This window comes from Plecotus auritus, assembly GCF_963455305.1.
Source record: "Plecotus auritus genome assembly, chromosome: 1".
Taxonomy (NCBI): domain Eukaryota; kingdom Metazoa; phylum Chordata; class Mammalia; order Chiroptera; family Vespertilionidae; genus Plecotus; species Plecotus auritus.
This window is the reverse complement of record NC_137770.1, coordinates 181,489,225-181,510,900: the sequence shown is the minus strand read 5'-3', so window position 1 is coordinate 181,510,900 and position 21,676 is coordinate 181,489,225. Positions and strand designations below refer to the sequence as shown.

The following is a 21,676-nucleotide window of genomic DNA, read 5'->3' as shown; positions in this document are numbered from 1 at the left end:
GGGGGGGGGGTATGTCTGCAAGTTGTGGCTGTCTTTCTATCACATATTACATTGCTGCTAAATTTCACTTAAAAAGATGAACTAATTCCAGTCCATTGCTTAATTTATAAATTCTAGAGTTTTTTGAGGTCAAATATATCTTGGTACTTAGTGCATTATACATCCCAAATAAATGCCAAATTCAATTCAATTTCCAAAATAATCTTCCATCCCCTTTACTGAAGGTCTGAAGAAAATAATTTCTCTTATGGTGCGATACAACTAGGACCTTAAGAAGCTTGTTCCAGATCCCAAACTTTTTGGAAGCGGGCGGCCCCATGATATGGGTCTGCTGAAGGAAGAGTGTTGCTTAGTGGCTTTATTTCTTGTAAATAAATAAATAAATAAATAAATAAAACTTTTGTGCTTTAAAACAACTAATATTTATTTTCTCACAGTTTGGAGGCCAGCGATCTGAAGTCAGTTTTACTAGGCCATAATCAATGGGTCAGCAAGACTGTGCTCACTCCAGATTCTCAGAGAGAATCCATCCATAGTTTGCCTCGTCCAGATTCTGGTAGCTGCCCGCCTTCCTTGGATTATGGCTGCATCCCTCAAGTTTCTGCCTCTGTGGTCACATGGCCTCCTCCTCTATCTGTGTCAAGTCGCCCTATGCCTTTCTCTTATAAGGACACTTGTAATGGCATCTAAGGCCCACCTGGATAATCCACGATAATCTCCCCATCTCAAGATAATTAATTTAAGCACATCTGCAAAGACCCCTTTTCCATGGGAAGTAAGATTTACAGGATCCAGGGTTTAGGACCATTATCCAGCCTACCACAGGGCTTAAGCGTGTGGAGCCTGGATCCACATGCCTGACTTTTACCCTAGTTCTGTACTTAATAAGGTTCATGTGCTTTGGTTTTCTTATCCTAAAATGAAGGCAATTCCAGTATGGATAGGGTTATTGCGAAGGTTAAATAAGGTGATACAGTAAACACACTTAAGTCAGTGCTGTTACATAGAAACCCTCTATAAATGTCCTCATTTAGATAACCATTCCATTCAGTCCCCATCAGCGTAGCTGTCAAACTTTCAGAGTTCATGGTTGTATTGATACTTAAATAAATTACTTTATTTACTTATTTATTTCTACCAAGAGACCACACTCCACGTTCAGAATTAAGCCTCTTGCCTCCCAAATTGAGCTGGTCTTGACAAAACGACTCTAGATTTCGGGAAATTCTGTACTTAGAAGAGATTCATGTGGAATCATTTGCTGCTGGCCATCTATACTGTGTGACTCAGGCCTGACCTTGCATTAAGCAAGTACAGCTGCTTTACAATGATTCACATTTTCCTACTTTCAAATTATTTTTCAATTAATTCTTCTTCATGCTTAATGAACAGAGGTGCTAAACACATTTTTAACTTTTTAAAAATTGCTTTAATGTACTTTCAAAGTACTCCTCTAGTGAATAAAATAATTCTCTGGTCACATATAGTAATAATACTTGTGTCATTAAAGGGGAAAATGTGCCTTTCTTTTAATAATGGTAAAAGAGGCTAATTATGTTGTCATAGTAGAGTACAACGTATGCTTAAATCACCAGATATGGCTGCTAACAGGAAATCACTGCTGTGAACAGACCAGTACAACACATTTTGTGAGAGCTTGATTAGTCTTCTGTGCTTTGGGCACTTATTAAAAGTGAAAAATGCCTGAGTTTAGGTGACAGAACCTTAAAAAGTTTATCATAGTCTCATTTTTCAGGAACTGAGAATCTTACCTTTGCTGGATTTCTTTTTAAACCATGAAAATTTTTATTTATTTTATTTATTTTTTTAAATATATTTTTATTGATTTCAGAGGGGAAGGGAGAGGCAGAGAGTGATAGGAACATCAATGATGAGAGAGCATAATCTATCAGCTGCCTCCTGCACACCTGACATTGGGGATCAGGGCCCAAACCCAGGCATGTGCCCTCATTGGGAATTGAACCATAATCTCCTGGTTCATAGGTCTACACTCAACCACTGAGCCTCACCAGCTGGGGGTAAATCATGAAAATGTTTATAATCAGAAAGCCTGTAATTTTTAAATGTAAGGAATACAGTATGTAAAAAACAGATGGAATTTTTTTCCACTGGCTTTTTCTTCTGGAATATTGGAAACTATAAAACAAAGCAGACAAATGCCAACCAACCAACCAACCAACAAAAACAAACTATATGAAGTTTCCTCTATGGTTAGATAGAAAAGCCAAGAATTGAGCTGGACTGCAAAGAGAAGAGTTTGACTAAAACTCAGATTTCCCATTTCCTAAACAAGTGACACAGGCAAGTTACCTGCTTCCATGACTCTGTTTTGTTATTTGCAGAATAAGGATTATATCAGGATCTCTCTCATAGGATTGTTTGGGGCATTGAGACTGTTAACAGGCACAAGGGGCTTTACAACAGAATTGGACACACAGTAAGGACACCATAAATGTTGGCTACTAGGACAGGGAATTTTTAAAAGTTTAATGAAGATGAAACATTTTGATTGGTTTCTGTTATTTTGTAACCTCATCTTACCTTTGAAAAAGCTGTTTTTCATGACTCTTAGGAATTTATCACCAAACCTTTCATTATACCACTAGAGGCCCGGTGCACGAAATTTGCGCAGGGGGGGGGGGGGTTTCCCTCAGCCCAGCCTGCACCCTCTCCAATCTGGGACCCCTTGAGGGATGTCCGACTGCCCGTTTAGGCCCGATCCCGGTAGGATCAGGCTTAAACGGGCAGTCGGACATCCCTCTCACAATCCAGGACTGCTGGCTCCCAAATGCTCGCCTGCCTGCCTTCCTGATTGCCCCTAACCACTTCTGCCTGCCTTCCTGATTGCCCCTAACCACTTCTGCCTGCCAGCCTGATCACCCCCTAACCATTCCTCTGCCAGCCTGTTTGGCCCTAACTACCCTCCCCTGCAGGCCTGGTCACCCCTAACTGCCCTCTCCTGCAGGCCTGGTCACCCCTAACTGCCCTCCCCTGCAGGCTTGATCACCCCCAACTGCACTCCCTTGCAGGCCTGGTCCCTCCCAACTGCCCTCCCCTGCTGGCCTGATAGCCCACAACTGTTCTCCTTTGCAGGCCTGGTCCCTCCCAACTGCCCTCCCCTGCTGTCCATCTTGTGGTGGGCATCTTTGACCACATGGGGGCAGCCATCTTGTGTGTTGGAGTGATGGTCAATTTGTATATTATTCTTTTATTAGCTAGGATAATCCACACCTAGGGACAGAGGTTAGAATGATCTTTAAGCAAGTAAGCTGAAGATTATCGTGGTGAAGGGTTAAGTTGTGCTGAGGTATGGCTACTTCCTTACTGCACTGAGGTCATTTCAACAGAGAAATCTCACGTGAACATAGTCCCTGCAGAAGGGAAGGACCATTTCAGCCATTCTTCTTTATTTCTTGGCTTTGGGGCATTTATAGTACATATTTGTATTCACAGAGTTCTGCTAAAGTTTTTTTTTTTTCAAATAAGTATTTTAGAGCTAGAACTCCAAATGACATCCATTACAGAGAAGAGGAAGAGAAAAAACACATACGAGCCATTCTTTTATAATTCACACTGCATCTTTCATTTCAGAAAAAAAATGATTATATGTCATCACAACATTTTTTAAGGCATGTCTTAAGGATAAATAATAAGAAACATGCCAACTTTATGGATGAGTACCTGACATATCAAAAAGTTAGGACTCTTTTTCTCAGAGTACAAAAAAAGAATGCATGATTGCAGAGAAGCTTTTTTTTGCAAATAAGCCTTTTAGCCATAAACTTCCCTTTTCACATAGCATAAAAGATTACTTTAATGCCACATTTTAGTCTGGTGGGTTACCAGCTCTTCCTATAGCAAATAAATAAATGATTTCCTCCAAAATATAACTTATGAGACAGTTTTCAATCAATTGGATGTCTAGCTCTCAAAATAAATATGGGCTATAAATGTCTATAGATTTGTGGCCTTCTACAAATCTTGGGACCTTCTATCCATATATAAAAGCAAATATGTTTAGAAAAACATAGATTGATACTATTATAGCATTTAATGTTGAAACAGAAACAACATAATTAAATACTATTTAATATAATAGCTGAGATTTCTATAACACAAGAAGAAATTAATTGTTAAAATTTTCTCTTATGGAAAAAGTCTAAATTCTACAATAAATCTCCTCTATTTCAAAATCTGGCCTCTGTAGTTTATAATGGGCTTATTAGGGGCTTAAATGGTTGTACAAAGAATCAAACAACACTTTAATAAATAGGTGATTTATTCCAATGTGTTGGCAAGTCTGCTAAGCTCTATCAAGACATTTGGCATTAAACATCTAGATACTTTCATAGTATAATATAAATCTTTCAGAATACCTAGTTAAAGAAATACATTATTTGGCTAAATTCCATAATTAATTAATTTTGTTTTTTGCTAGGTAGAGTAGATAGGATATGGAAAAAAATGACATAAAAGACCATGAATAATGAGTTCTATATTTAAAAAAAATCAACACAATAATTCACAAGATTACATATACATTGAGTGGCCAGATTATTATGATCTCTGAACGCATAATAATCTGGCCACTCAGTGTATATCCTATATAATAAAAGGCTAATATGCAAATTGTCCCCTCAACCAGGAGTTCGACCAGCAGGCAGGCCAGCCAACCACCCATGTCCCCTCCCCCTGGCCAGGCTGGCTGGACCCCACCCATGTATGAATTCATGCACCAGGCCTCTAGTATATATATATATATATATATATATATATATATATATATATACACACACACACACACACACACACTGAGTGGCCAGATTATTATGCGTTCAGAGATCATAATACTCTGGCCACTCAGTGTATATTTAATTGGAGATGCTATTACTACTACTATAGAAAAATCAATTCATTCATTCCTTTAAGATATTTATTAAGTTCCCACAGTGTGCCCAGCATCATTGTAGGCATTTTGAATTCATCAGTGAAAAAAAAAATCTTTGTCCATAGGCATCTTACTCTCTAAGGGGTGGGAATGATAGACCAAAAAGCATAAACATAATAAATAAGTAAATATGTAAGAGTTTAGAAGTTAATAAGTTCTATGGAGAAAATGAATAAGCACAGAAGTGTAATGAGGGTTTTAAGTGTGTGTGTGTGGTGGGGGTGGGGGGGAGGAGCACAGAGGCAATCACTTCAGGCTATCTGATGTCCTTAATTCCTCAGGCAATAAATGCATTAAATTCCTTGGGCAATAAAAAGAACAAATGATTAGCATTCAATAGCATCATCACTTTGCCCTATCATGTTTTCAACTTAATTTCAGTCTTCATTTACTTAGCGCCATCTACATGCAAAAAACTAATTTTAGGTATTGGGGATGTTAACCTTTAACAAATAGACATCCAGATATTTCTGCAGCAAAATAGTTTTTTTTGAGAATGAACAATTGCAATTCAGGACATGCAGTCTAATGGCAAATTCAGAGAAACAAAGGAGAGGATGCTCTTCTACAGACTTGGGAGGGTCTACTGTAAATAAAGAGCCCATTGGAGGAAATGGAAAGTTTGAAGTATAATGACTTTTCTTGGCTGAGTTACATCATAACAGCTGAACTGTTATGGGCAAAGAGGAATTTTCCTCCTCCTGCTGAGATGGTAAAGTAGTGTCACTTTTTATCCACGATTCAAGGCAGGTCACTTCCTGTTGGAGTCAGTTGGGTGCCCATACCTGAGAGTTTTCTCTTCTAGCCTCCTGAATGCATTTTAAATGAAGTTTCTTAATTTTCACAGGGATATAATGAAGAAAATAAAGTGCCTGTCCTTGTGAAGCTTATATTACAGTGATTCACACAGTCAACATAAAAAGGAAAAAGATAATGATTAAGATAAGTTTTCTCAAGGAAAAAAAAAAACAGGCTTGGGGTTAGGAGAATGACAGAGCTGAAGTCAGTAGGTTTTAGGTAAATTGGTCAAGGTCTGCACCTCTGTAGAGGTGACCACAGCCCCCTCCCCTCTGTGATCTGTCTGTCTATTCCAAGCTCCATGCCTCAGGCAAGATTTTTAATCTCTGCTGGTTCTCAATTTACTCATCTGTAGCATGATGATAATAACATCTATCACATAGAGTTGTCCCAAGGATGGAATGAGATAATCCATGTAAATGTTGGTCAAAGGTTACAAACTTTCAATTATATGATGAGTAAATTCTGGCAATGTAATATACAGCATGGTAACTATTGTTAATAATACCATATTATATACTTGAAATTTTCTAAGACAGTAGATCTTAAGTATTGTCACCATAAAAGAAAATGGCACCTAACTGAGGTGAAAAATAAAGTTAATTGGAACAGCGCTTCCCTAATTATCATTCTTTTAGAACTCATCTGCCCAATACCAAGCACATGTGGCTCTTGAGCAATTGATCTGTGGCTACTTTTAATTGAGAAGTACTGTTGATGTAAGCACACCAGATCTCAAGGATTAGTATGGAAATAAATTGTGTTTATTACTTGTTTATATTGGTTATTTAGAAAGACTGCACTAAATAAAATATATTTTCAAAATTAATTTTGCCTCATTATTATTTTTTATTTTAATTTTAACTTTTTTGGTTAATCATCACCTGAGGATATTTTTCTATTAATTTTTAGAGTGGAAGGGAGGGGGAAAGGCAGAGAGAGAAACATTAATGTGAGAGAAACACATCAACCCGCATGTGCCCTGACCAGGGCCAGGAATCAAGCCTGCAACCAAGATATCCATTCAGGGACCCGTCAGTCTGCAGGATGATGCTCTATCCACTGAGAAAAACTGGCTAGGGCTAATTATTATTATTTTTTTAATCTTTATTGTTGAAAGTATTACATATGTCTCCATACCTTACTTTTCTCTGCTCATGCAGGAGTCTCCTCTCATTCAGTCTTTTCCAGCCACTGTGGCCAATGTGGTTTTCTTGGAGCTGGCCTGCCTTCTGCCTCAGGATATCCATCCATACTTCTCCAACTTGCTGTTCCCTCTGCCTGACTCCCTCCCTCTCCTTCTTCAGGTTCCTTCAATTGCCAACTTCTTCCTGAAGACTTCCTTGAACACTACCTCATAGCACTGCTTAGTACCATTTCTTGCTTTGTTCATAGAACTTACCAATTGTGTGTACCTGATTATTATTGATTAGATTTATAGTTTTCCCTTCCTCACCAGAACATAAGCTCCAAGAGGGCAGGGATCATCACTTTTTTTGTTTGTTTGTTTCATACCATACCAAATACCTACAATTGTTCTAAGAAAGACAACATGTTTGCTAAATATTTGTTAAATAATTGACTTTTTACAAATAATGAAGGGAAGTAAGAGAAGGGTGAGATCCTTCAGTATGAACAATTGTTGGAAAGCATAGAAATCAAGATATTTCTAATGTAGCATGATTAATATGGAGAAATTCTTTGTGGTCAGAGTTGGAAACATAGGCTGGATATATAAAACATGAAATATGTAGTTATGGGCTGTGTTGTGTCTCCCAAAATTTGTGTGCTGAAGTCCTAATCCCCAGTACCTCGGAATATGATTTTATTTGGAGATAAGGCCTTTCAAGGTGTAATTAAGTTAAAATGAGGCCTTAGGGTGGCCCTAATTAAAAAATGACTACTAGTGTTTTTTTTTTTTTAATGTTTTTATTGTTGATTTTTAGAGAGAGAGGAAGGGAGAGAGATAGAAAGATGGAAACATCGATGAGAGAGGAAACGTCATTGATTAGCTGCCTCCTGCACGCTCCCACTGAGCCAGAAACCTGGGCATGTGGCCTTACCAGGAATCGAAGTGTGATCTCTTGGTTCCTGGGTCAACGCTCAATCACTGAGCAATACAGGATGAAATGACTAATAATCATATTAAGAAGAGAAATCTGAACCTGGACTATTACAGAGGAAAGTCCATGTGAAGACACAGAAAAGAGGACTATCTACAAGCCAAGGACAGAGGCTTCAAAAGAAATCAATACTGTTGGCATCTTGATCTCAGACTTCTAGCTTTCAGAACAGTGAGAAAAGACATTTCTGTTGTTTAATCCACCTGCTCTGTGGTGCTTTGTTTTGGCAGCCTTAAAACACTAACATAATGATATATGCCATTATAAGGAATGTTGACTTTTCACAGGAGCCCCTGTAAATTTTAAGCAGGGAGAGATGAGATGAGGCCTGGATTTTAGGAAGATTGCATTTGTGGTACTATGGAAGAAGGTTGGAGGAGGGCAAAGGCTTGAGCCCCAAACACTAACTGGGAAGTATTTACAGTGGTTGTGGTCTACATCATGGTGAAGGGAAGGAAGAGGCAAGTATGGAATTGGGGAAGCATGTAAGCCAGGACTATTGGAAACTTAGTGACACCGTAGAGATAAGTGATATTGACATCTGCCACAAAGAGGGATTTAGAAAAATGCAGACCTCCAAAGGGGTTCAGAGAATAAAACTGGCATGGATTGTAAGTTTTGGTTTCATACTTGAGAAAATTTCTCAAAATGGAACCTTAAAGCAGATTATAGCAGCATTCATGCTGCTCAGGATGTGAGTAGTATTCCTTGAGAAAAGGAGTCTGTAGAAAGAGCTGCAGGCTATATCTCCTTTGGGGGATAATAATAGCATACTAGTATATTAACACCAGCATATTAAAGAATCTGGGAAGTTCTGCAATGAAGAAACTTCTATAACTTTGGCCAAAAAAAAAAAGGGGGGGTGTATTTTCAACATTGATCTGATTATACAACCCTTTTTGTGTGGCACTGCTGAACCTCTCCCTGAACATGAATACTCTAGAAATTAACACAGCGTGGAAAATAGTGGTAATTTTGATGCAGTAGAACGTTTCCAAAATAAACAGAGAAGCTTTGTCTGGGTAATCTTTGTCCCCAATAGCAAATATAGTCAACATTGTCTTAAATTGGCAGCATAAACTCATTAAAGGAATATAGTTGGTTTTCCCATAACCTAATTATTACCAGATTTTCAAAATATCAGAATCTTTTGAAAGTAGCACTATTTTTTTTTTCATGGCCCAAAAGGAAAACTACTCAGTGCCTTGAAACAAACAAACAAACAAACAAAAATTAATAATATTCTGCTGACTTAAGGGAAAAGTGTAGCTCAAATGCAGAAATCTGAGAGCCATTTTTGACCAGGTTTCTTTGATGCTAGAGCAGCTGCATTCTAAATTTGCCCACATTCCACCGGCCCCTGCAGACCCACAGGGTCCATGCTCAATGACTCACATGCGATGCGCACGTAGGCCTTCCGGCTCTTGGTGGTGCCCGCTGAGCTCCAGGCCACACACTGGCACCAATAATCATCAGGCCCAAAGAGTTCTTCCACTTGTTGGCGTGAAATCTCAATGCTCACTTCCCGGACAATGAGACCTAACCAGAGAAAGGAAGATTTAAGTCAGGAGAAGGTTTGTACTAAGGAAATACAAAACATCATACCATGCTTTTTTCAACTCCATGATCCTTCTTGATGCTGTAGATCAACATCCCAGATATTGCCTCTCATCTCCTCTGATTTTTCTCTGGCTCCAGTAACTTGACTCAAAACTTTTTCATTCTCTTATTTGCTTTCTCAAATCTTCTGGATTCATCAGAAGATGAAAGTGAAGATCTATTATTCCACAAAATTACACTTTTCCCCATATGGCCTAATAATCATCCTCCACCAAGTTATTTCCTCCTGTATATTTAAATGTGAACTTGAATTTCACAGCTTCTAAGGATTCTACCTCAATTATATAGGCTGTGGGTAAGAGACCCACATGCTATACACAGAATTAGAGATCTAAATCTTCCTAAGAAGATTTAGTTCACATGAAATGAGAGAGAACCACCTAAAACTATAATCATAAGTGCATAAGTTAGAAATATGTATACCTATATATCACATTTTATCATATCAGCAAGTAATTTATAAATATGTGGTGATTATTTAACAATTAAATTATGTTAGCAGATGTGTTTCAGTTATTAGGCACACTTTTTCTTGAAAGATATAGGAGCCCCAGGTATCAAACCTCTGCTATTCTATCCAAAGTATGTATGACTTTAAGGTTTTCAGGCATAATATTTTGAAAGCCCAAATGTTTCTCTATAATTGTAATGTAATCAAAATCCTGTTAAAGATAAAGTGGTCTCCAGCTAAAATGCTCAAATACTTAGAATTTGTTTCACAGAATTACGTAATCCTACATAACATAAATTGTACTGAGAATCTGGGATTTTCATTTTAGGGGTGTTTATCTTGAGGATTCAAAGCCTATTTCAGAGATTCATTCTGCAGTTTGCATCTTTGCAATGAGCAACAACAGAGATCTACAAGATATATGTGCGTGACTGTCATTTCTCCTAGAGACTGAACTTGCACTTTCCAGATGGAGTGTCTATTGAGAGACACTAACAGGGGCACCCTTGGGGAGTAGAAGAATTTGCTCTGCATCAAGTATGAGCACAGGAAGAAAGTTTAAACATATTGCTTTCTACCATCCATCCATTCATTCATTCATTCAACAAATATTTATTATGTATCCATTATATAAAAGACACTGCAGTAGGCTGTTGGGAAATGAGAGTAAGATGGTGATTTTCCTCAATGAACTGATATTATTGTGAGGAAGGAACATATTAACTACAGATTGTATAATTTATTATTTAATTATAATTGTCTTCAGTGCTGCAAAGGAGACATATAGGGACACAGAATGGATAACAAGGGGAATAAAAGACCCAACATGAATTATGTTTATTAAATTATATGGGGAGAGGGACAGGGCATATGGAAAGAAGCAGGAAAGAGAATGGGAAGATTGAGGTCCCGGGAGAAGACAAGCCCCAGACACAGAGAATAATGGCATGGATGCAGCTAGAGATGAGAAAGAAACCAGTTTTTACACAGTCTTGTAGACCAGTGGTTCTCAATGTGGACCCCAGTACAGCTGTGCTAACATCACCTGGAATTTGTTGCAAATGTGAATTCTTGGGCCCCACTTCAGACTCACTGGATAAATAACCGTGAGAATCAAGCACAGCAATCTGTATTTTAACAAACCCTCCAAGAATTCTGATGCATGCTATAGTTTGAGAACCACTGTTGTATAGCATGATTAGGATTTTTAATTTCTTCCTGAGATTATGGATATTATTAAATTGTTTTAAGCAAGTAGATGATATAATCAGATGAATTTTTTTAAAAATACATATATGATAAGTACGATATACAGTTTAACTGGTTCTTTGGAGTTTAATTAGTGCCTCAAAGTTATGATTTCTTAAAATGTTTGATTATGACTTCTTGGTATAGGTGACATGAAAAGGGTGTCATCTAAAGATAAAAAAAAAAAAAAAAGGTAACGCAGAACTTACCCTAAAAACCAAGGATAACAGCACTTAGGGAAACGGACACTTACCCAATAAAAGTAGTTGCTGACCCACTGGGGAATAAACAATATTCCCAATCAATAGCTGATGGGACTTGAGTCACAGGAATGACTAAGCCCTTAGGTCCATTCAAGAATCTCTGAACTGAGATAAAGCCCAGGAAAGTGGGTTTTACAATCCTCAGTCAAGGAAAGACCCTGAGGGGGCAAGTCTATTGTCAAGACTTACTGAGTATACTTAACATTATTTTGAAAATTAGTAATTCTCTTATGTTTATATAATGATCAACTTAAAATTCTTTTTCAAGTAACTGGAATATCCCAATTCCTCACTCCTCTATGAAAAGATTAGTATATATTTTAGCCAATGTCCAAATAACAAAATATCCTCCACAGCAAAAATTCCAATTTATCAGCAAATACTACTTTCCTTCCTCCTTCCTGGCCCCTGCCTAAGCCCCTCATTTTCCTATCTTATTGTAATTATTGTCATTTTCCCCGATATCTAGAAATCCATGCAAAGATGGATCACCGCTTTTTTATCCCTCCCCCCACCTTTTAAAAAATTCCACTTTCTGGTGTTTAATACTTTTGCCTGTTTTGCTTGTTTATACCTTCTCTCTCCGTGCAGAAATTCACTTACTGGAAACAAAGCTCTTCCTATAAAGTTGTTGCAGTAATTTACAGTCACCAAAGGGCTGATAAACTTGCTGTCTGTGTTTCCTTAGACCTATTACGGCTCTTTCCAAAATGCAGAGCAGCCGCAAATGGGCTCAGGATATTAAAACCACATACACATATTTTCTGCCCCAAGATGATAACTTTAGGTTTCATTCCCCTCACCCCTTTTACTTAAAGCAATTACAGGAAACCTAATTAAATGCTAGGGGAACTTTACTAGGGCCAGTGTAACCTTTTAGCTCAAGTACATTCTACTGACCACGGATCTGAAGCCTTTTAAGAAGCCACAGACTGACCCTCCTGTACAGGAATTACTCATAGTATGAATGTTCTGAATTGTGTGGCCCAGGCTCCCTGTGGGCGCTGGAGTCAAGCACACACCAATTTTCGTCCTCAGCTTCTCAGACGCCCCATTCAGAAGGGGATAGATAACAGTTGTGTACAGTTGTCCTACCACATGCTCAAAGATTACATTCCAAATTTTGGTCAACAACACAAGAACAAGAAAGAACTGAACACAAAGTAATTAAACACAGCTTAGAATGCCTTAGAAACGGCTGCATTACTCAACCTCTGAGCTCCTTGGTTACATACCACCTTTTCATTACCACAGGTACACTTACTCCCTATCCCATTTCACTCATCAAACCAGAAGCTAGTGGTGTGGGTAAAAGCAGGTAATATACTTTCTCTCTGAAAGTAAAATTGCAAATCTGCTTGAAGTCTTGAGACAGAAAAAAACAAGCTGCCTTGAAATTTGAAATGCCATCAGCATTACTTCCAATGCGGGCTGCTTTGAAGAGCATTTGGGAACTTGAAATTGGTTTCAGGTTATTTAAAGGTGGGGAGGAAATGCTTCAATCTACAGGACTTACTCAAATACAAATGTGTATTTCCCATCACATCTGATAACATCAAAGACTTCCCATCACTGTTCTTCCTTTAATAGTGGCATCTCAAGGAGGCATGTTGTTTGAAGTTTGCAGTGATTTGCTTTTATAATAGGATTCATTGTGGTTTGGGAACCAGAGTGCAGAAAAGTAATTAGCATGGCATACCAAGAAGTCTTATAATGAGTACAAATATGCACTTGTTAATAGGGAGTTTCAAATGATTTTAAAAATTCAGATGCAAGTGCAACTCTCTGGTTGGATTGTTGTGAGGTTATCCACGATTATGGCAATAATATCTGCTAATTGACATGTATACCTTATCTCTAGCACAATTTTAATTTCATAAGAGTGCTCAGGCACCACAAATAGTGCTGTTTTTTTAAGAGAACACTATAAAGGGATCACAAATACATGATGAATCCTGTAGTATAATTATTTCAAACATGATCCATATTCCCCCAGAAATGTAACCTAAAATGCTTCCAACAGCTATGAAAAGTCCATGAATGTCAAAATTACATTAAATTCCAGTAATGTAAAGATGGATTAAACTTCACCTACAGCCTTCAGCTGTTAATTTATCTTATTTATTAGGTGATATTTATTTACTTACTTTTTTATTTATAAATATTTATATTGATTTCAGAGAGGGAAGGAGAGGGAGAGAGAGATAGAAACATCAATGATGAGTGAGAATCTTTGATCGGCTGCCTCTTGCACAACCCACACTGGCAATCCAGCCTGCAACCCCGGGCATATGCCCTGACTGGGCATCAAACTGTGACCTCCTGGTTCATAGGTAGATGCTCAACCACTGAGCCATGCTGGCTGGGCTATTAAGTGATATTTAAAAAATCATGCATCATCCTAAAAGATTTTTTAAAATATGGCTATTAAATTTGTACCTTCTGATATCCCATGTATGTTTCACTAAAAAGCATCCTGGCCCCACGTTAGATTTAGATGCCTGAGTTGTACTTCTCATTCCTCTTAATTGCTTTATCTTTCATCTGGCAAATTGAAGTTCTGAGATATCATGTTCTGCAGAATCACTCCCACCCTCTTCGTATTGCTAGAAGAGCTACAGAGGTCACTGGACAAAATCTCATTACGATACATTCACAGTTAGGGGTTGGTCGACAATGTACAAAACTGCAGGTAGGGATGTTCTGAAATATATTACACTTTATTGAATTAGTGTGGTCTCTTTTTTATGTTTTCTACCAGAGCCTAATCCTATTAGTTTTCACTAATATGATCTAAAATATGAAACATATCAGTTCTAGATCTCTTAATATAAATGAAACCACACAAAACACCATAATTATTTAGAAGGATGTCATGCCATAAAAACTGACAATTATTTTCACAATTTGTAACTCACTAAAATAATCAAAATATGATGGCTTGAAAGGAAGAACTTTATAATTAAGACACTGTTTCATGTTACATGAACTCATCTGGCAACCTTTAAACTACATCCGGAAAAGGAGACATTGTGGACACATAATTTACAAACTTTTCTCTGAAATGTTTTCCTCAAATTTTTAATATAATATTTAATATATAAGTAGACTGTCTAATTAACTAAAATTACTTTGTGTAATTGGGAATTAGAACTTACTGGTGCATTAGATTTATCATGAGTACAATTTTGTTTCAGTTACATTTACTGTCTTTGTGATCCAGACCAATTTACTGAAAAGTTAAAGGATGACACGGCTGGGACTGAATGGTTCAAGGAATTTGTTTGGAAATATTTCATACCTAGGTCATTGACTTGATTCCTTTTTATGTGGTGGGTTCTGGTCACTTAGTTCTGTCTGACATCCTGTGTCCAATGAGGACCTGTTTTTTTTGTTTGTTTTTTTGTTTTGTTTTGTTTTACATTTTTGTTTTGTCTAGAACTGAGAAGAAAATATTCATTGATTGTTCATCTGGGATGAGGAGACTTCTAGAAAGCTATATAGCAACCATATATAAATTCAGTTTTTCCTCTTGAAACTTGAAATTTTAATTGCAAAATGATGTTAAAATTGTGACAAATGTTAAAATATAGTGACAATTAACACCATTTTCCCTTTCCTTTTCAGCCACCATCAAGCTTAGAGATGAAAATATGAAGGGTATTTGGAGTGTGGGTATGCAAAATATTATTTCTTACATATAGAGTTGTACTAGTAATGAGTTGATAGAAATTAATCCTATCTGCTTTAGCCCACCCTTTAATTCCTGTCCTTACCTTTGGTGATAAAAAACCCTGTTTAATCTCTATTTCAAGAAGCCTTTCTGAGATCAAAATGGAAACTAAAATGCTTTTTGTAATTTACCTCTGCCATGTGTGTCAATGTTCTTTAAAATATAAAGGAGCAACTTTGTGAAAATATGACGGTAATTTGTTTAATTTGGAAGGACAGAGCATATTCCATTAAGATAGCAAATGCATTACTCTTCCTAAATATTTTTCATTAAACACCTAACTTACTATATGTTTATGTATATGTATGTGTGTGTATATACATATATATACACAGATATATATATATGAATGTATAATTCAAAAACTTTTTTCAAAAGTATAGTGTTTAATAATTATCTAAATCTAACAACATGCATTTCTAAGTACCATAATTTCATGTAATTTATTAGTAATATTAATGGAAGCAATTTTAGCAAAACTTTAAAAAAGATTCCTGTCAAAAAGAGTGGGGAATAATAACATGTTCTTGTTGACTGTATACATGTGAATTACTCTTGTTCATTTATTCATTCAATAAGTATTTATTGAGATTCTACATGCCGTGCACTCCTCTATGCACTGCGAATACAGTGGTAAAGAAGACAGAGAAGATTTCTGTCATTCCAACATTTCATTGTGGAGGTAGTTCTTGAGCATATATTTTGTGCACAGTAATTTCCAAGATAGCTATAGAGATGAATTGCTTATGGATTCTTCAAAGTGTACTCTCTAATACTAGAGATAAAAGTAGAAGTTTACTGAGTAAAGGAACTCTCTCATATGCATTGTATATCAATATAGTAATGAGTGAATAATTTGTATTTTTGTAGCAATAACACACAGTGTTGGTAAATTCCAGATATTAAGTAAATTTAATTCTAATTCAGAAGAGTAAAGGTAAGTGGTATTTATTGAGTATCTACCATGTGTCTCAATTAACCTGTATAATAAACCTTGAGGATTAGTATTGCTATATCTTTAATATGGGCAAGTAGCAGATGTCAGAATTGAAACAATATTTTACACAGGCAATAATTACTGAAATCAGGATTTATTTATTTATTTATTTATTTTGCAGATAAAGTGATCATTCTGATCACCAGGGGCATTTTATTTATTTATTTTTATTTTTTTTAAATAAATCTTTATTCAGATTATTACAATTGTTTCTCCTTTTCCCCCCCATAGCTCCCCTCCACCCAGTTCCCACCCCACCTTCTGCCCTTACCTCCCCTACACTGTCCTCATCCATAGGTGTATGATTTTTGTCCAGTCTCTTCATGAACCCCCCATGCCCCTTTCCCCCTGAGAATTATCAGTCCACTCCCTTTCTATGCCCCTGATTCTATTATATTCACCAGATTATTCTGTTCCTCAGGTTTTTAATTCACTTGATTTTTAGGTTCACTTGTTGATAGATATGTATTTGTTGTTCATAATTTTTCTCTTTACTTTTTTCTTCTTCCTCTTCTTTAAGAATACCTTTCAGCATTTCATATAATACTGGTTTGGTGGTGATGAACTCCTTTAGCTTTGTCTTATCTGTGAAGCTCTTTATCTGCCCTTCAATTCTGAATGATAGCTTTGCTGGGTAGAGTAATCTTGGTTGTAGGTTCTTGCTATTCATCACATTGAAAATTTCTTGCCACTCCCATCTGGCCTGCATAGTTTCTGTTGAGAAATCAGCTGACAGTCGTATGGGTGCTCCCTTGTAGGTAACTAACTGTTTTTCTCTTGCTGCTTTTAATATTCTCTCTTTGTCTTTTGCTCTTGGCATTTTAATTATGATGTGTCTTGGTGTGGTCCTCTTTGGATTCCTTTTGTTTGGGGTTCTGTGCGCTTCCTGGACTTGTAAGTCTATTTCTTTCACCAGGTGGGGGAAGTTTTCGGTCATTATTTCTTCAAATAGGTTTTCAGTATCTTGCTCTCTCTCTTCTTCTGGCACCCCCATAATTCTGATGTTGGTATGCTTGAAGTTGTCCCAGAGTCTTCTTACACTATCTTCAACTTTTTGGATTTTTTTTTTTTTTGCTTTTTGCTTTTTCGGTTGAGCGTTTTTTGCTTCTTTGTATTTCAATTCTTTGACTTGATTTTTGTGTTCCTCTAGTCTGTTTTTGGGTCTCTGTATAATATTTTTTATTTCAGTCAGTGTATGTTTAATTTCTAGTTGGTCCTTTTTCATATCTTCGAGGGTCTCGTTATATTTATTGGCCTTTTCTAGGATATTCTTGAAAAGCCTTATATCCGTGGTTTTGAATTCTATATCCAATCGTTTGTTTTCCTCCATTTCTTTCGTTTGTGATCTGATTCTTTGACGCCGCATTTTCACTGCTTCCCTGAGTTGGTAAGGTAGATTTGTGTGCTAGGTTTCCAATATGGCCCAGTGGGTCAGCCTCCCCAGTTAACCTGAGGTGGACACTCTTGGTGCACCCCTTTGTGGACTGTGTGTACAGCCTTGTTGTAATTAAGTCTTGATTGTTGTTGGTATCACTGGGAAGAATTGACCTCCAGGCCAGTTGGCTGTAAGGATCAGCTGTGTCTATGCTGGGAGAAGTTCGGTGCTGGAGACAGCCTTATAGGATTAGACTTGCCAAATTGCAATAGCCTCTGTGCTCAGCTTGGATGGGGTGGAGTCTCAGTCTTGGCTTCCCGTCAGCCTTGCCCTTGCGCGCACGTGCGCGCCTCCAGTCCTCCGCCTTCCCCGGCTCCCGAGTCTCCGCCCGAGAGTCCAGACTCCCCCCACAAGAGCGTGGGTCCCCAGGGGCTCGCCTGGAACTGGGGTCCAGTGCAGTCAGAACTGGGGCTCAGTGCAGTCAGGAGCCTCTGACTCCCTTCCACTAGGGAAAGCCTGTGGCAACCTCCGCAGCCTTTGTGCGTACTGGCACACGCGCGCCTTCAGACTTCTGCCTTCCCCAGCTCCACGGGCGCGCCTTCAGACTTCTGCCTTCCCCAGCTCCACGCGCGCGCCTTCAGACTTCTGCCTTCCCTAGCTCCTGAGTCTCCGCCCGAGAGTCCAGACTCCCCCCACAAGAGCATAGGTCCCCAGGGGCTTGCCCGGAACTGGGGTTCAGTGCAGTCAGAACTGGGGTTCAGTGCGGTTGGGGGCTTCCTTCCCCCTTCCGCCAGAGAAAGTCAGCCAGGCTCCCAGCCGCCCTTCCTCTCTGCGCGCACAAAGACCCTTTGCCGTACCTCCAATTCTCTGTGAGCTTTTCTCTTTCCTTCTAGTTGTAGAATTTTCACTCAGCCAGCTTTCCTGTGGTTCTGGATGGTGTCGTTCTGTCTTTTAGTTGTAGTTTTGAAATTGTTGTGCGAGGCAGCAGTTTAGGTGCTTACCTATGCCGCCATCTTGGTTTCTCCCCTGAAATCAGGATTTAGCACTTGTCTAAATCCAATATTTTTAGTCTTTTCACTGCACCAAATATCCCTCAAACTGTGTCTCTAAAAAGTGTTCTCCGGTCAAATGAGTTTGGGGATTTCTGTTTAGTACACCCTCCTCTTAGAAGCTCAGCATGCTCATTGGTATATTGAGGCATTGGTCAGAACCTCTGCCATAAAGATGTCTGTTTAATTTATATTGCCAACATTTCCCCCAAATTTATTAAATCACAGAATCTTATAGTTAACATAAACACAGAACCTCATCTTATCATGGCTTTGAATGTGATTTTGTTTTCATTCTCCATACACTGATTTATTGAATAAAAGTAATTGTTTGAAAAATTCTAATAATCCTATGAAGAAAGCTGTAGTGAAATGGGTGAGAGGGGGTGATCAGGGGAAACAGGGAAATGGAATATTTGAGTGTGATGCTATAGCATGGTTTGGGTTTAAAGATTTAGAGAGGAATCAGAGATACTTCAGGAGGAGAGAATAGCAGGAAGCCAAAGGGCAAAGATGAAAAAGCATGGAATACTAGAGGGGAGAGTAGTTTATATAAAACAACGGAATTCGATGGAACAGAGATTCACTGAGAGCCTTGAATGGGAGCTCGAGAAATTTGTTGTGTGGAGCAGGGAGCCTCTGAAAATTGTAAATTGGTGAAATGACATTTTAAAAAATGACATATGCTTTAGGAAGATTAATCTGTGTCTACCAGTAAACAAGACTAATCTGATTTACTTAAATAAGTTTAATTATTATTATTATTACAAACTTTGTTTCATATCCCTGATCTTACATTGTCATTAATCAGAAGTGTTAACAGCAATGCTCTGGACCCTCTGAAAACACTGTCTGACAATGAAAGCCAGGCACGTGCCAGGTATAGAGAGAACAGCAATTACTCGTCCTGTTGGGCTTTCCTTTTGTACTTACTCCAAATGATTTAGAAAAAAATTAAGAGCCATCACCTCTGGAGTCATTGCTATTCATAACAGTTCACATACATCATATATATTTGGGACAGCTATTTGTTTATACTAAAAGCAATATATTTCATACTATTTTTTTAAATTTCTTTATTGATTAAGGTGTTAAATATGTGTCCTTATTCCCCCATTACCCCTCCCATCCCCCCCACTTATGCCCTCACCCCCCTGTTGTCTGTGTCCATTGGTTAGGCTTATATGCATGCATACAAGTCCTTTGGTTGATCTCTCCCTCTTACCCCCACCCTCCCCTACCTTCCCTCTATATACTTAATGAAAGAAGTATATAAAGTATATACTTTATATACTTCTAAACCCAACTTTAAAATTTAACTCATCCAAAAATATTGTTATAGCTGGGGGCTAGACAAATATTCATCCACTAAACAATAACCTACTGACTTATTTAGATAAGAAAATAAATTCCTACCCTGTATTTACTATCAGACTTTTGGAAAATCATTTTGGAAAGTCAAAATTGTTCTGAGAATGAAACTACATCCTATTCACAAAGTTACCATTGGAGGTACTAATGGGAGGAGCACCTTGATTAGAAATTATATTATCCAGCTGAGAAAGAAATAACTGGCTTTAAAATTTTTCAACAGAGTTGGGAGAGTTAGGTCTGGGTAGGGACATTAAGTGCCCCTGGAAATGCAGATATGGCTACCACATTTAGACATGATGTTCAAGCAGCAGGAACCAGTTCTAGTGAATGGCCCTGAAATTTCTTACACTTCAGCCAGTTCACTCAGGATTTCACTGATATCTTAGGTCCCCCACTACTGAAGTACAGGTGGCGGGACTGGTGCAAAATAAAGGAAGAGTCCACTTATTTTGGCAACTGAAATGCTTGCACAGCTCATCTATTAGGAATTCCTTACATCCTCATTCCACCATACAGGTGAGACAAGGACATTCAGTGACTGGATGGAAATTACTGAGTGAGCTCTGAGTCATTTGGGGCAGGATAAGCAAACTTTCATATTTAAATGAAGATCTAAAATTGATGAGCACTGTGATGTCTTCTAACTTTCCAACTAGAATGTGAGTGCCATCAGGGTAGAGGGTTTTGTTTGTCACATGCTGTCACTGTGGCCTGGAATAATACCTGACCCATATTGTAGGCATACAATAAATATTTGTTGATTTAATAGAAGAATATTTCCCCAGGACTCTAATACCCATTTATTGAAAATATACGTGGTTGTGTCTAGTTATGTCTTAGAAGAAAGGAACTTGGAGTCATGATGGCAGCTGTAGCTCCTACCATGTCAAAAAACAACAACACATCACGACACACAATTTTTTACTTAAACTTTGAACATGCTTGGCATTTACGCTAAGAATGGGGGGTGGGGGGGGTAGTTATCATAATGCTTTTTTAGGGCCTCCAAAATTGTTCAAAATAGATGAGTAAACATAGATTAAGTACCAATGAAAATATTCTTTATCCTTTCTTTTAAAAGCTCCAACATATAAGCATGACTAATTCACAACAAGAAGAAAAAATTTAACGTGTGAAGTTCCAAGCAATGATGAAAAATAATAGCATTTAATATTTTCAAGCCCAGACTATGGATTTTGATCTTCTACAGAAACACAAATTTTCAATTTTAGCTTTATGTAGGGTCTGAGAAATAATGACAAGGGTGGGCTAAAGTAGGTTTACAGTTATAATACACGTAAATAATGCAATAATTAATAAATAATAATACAAGAATAAACTTCCACATACTCACAACTGTAAACCTACTTTTCCCCCAATCTGTATGTGTTCTGATATTTCCAAAACATTTCTATATATTCTGAGATCATTCTTTTAACTTTCCAAAGGGAGAGATAATTTAATAAAAACAATGCAACCAAGTATAAAGCACTTAAATTCTCACTCCTTGCCCTTTTTTAAAAATACAATGTCTCCTTGCTCTTCTGATAATTGTAAGTTAGATATACTTCATTTTTGATAAACACAAAGCTTTAGGTAGAATTCCAGAAGATAATACTGCTACAGATATGCCAGTAAAACCTGATTTTTAATTAATCCTTGGCCATTAACTTAAT

At 37.6% G+C, this 21,676-nt stretch overlaps 1 protein-coding gene across 2 annotated transcripts in view; it reads right to left on the bottom strand.

Moving 5' to 3' along the window:
* UNC5C (unc-5 netrin receptor C) overlaps positions 1 to 21,676 on the bottom strand; it is a 399,186-nt gene that overhangs the window by 127,127 nt on the left and 250,383 nt on the right. For both annotated transcript variants that reach the window (XM_080644037.1, XM_080644038.1), the window contains exon 3: positions 9,286 to 9,429. In XM_080644037.1, the coding sequence (XP_080500163.1) occupies positions 9,286 to 9,429 (144 nt within the window). The remainder of the gene's footprint in view (positions 1 to 9,285; positions 9,430 to 21,676) is intronic.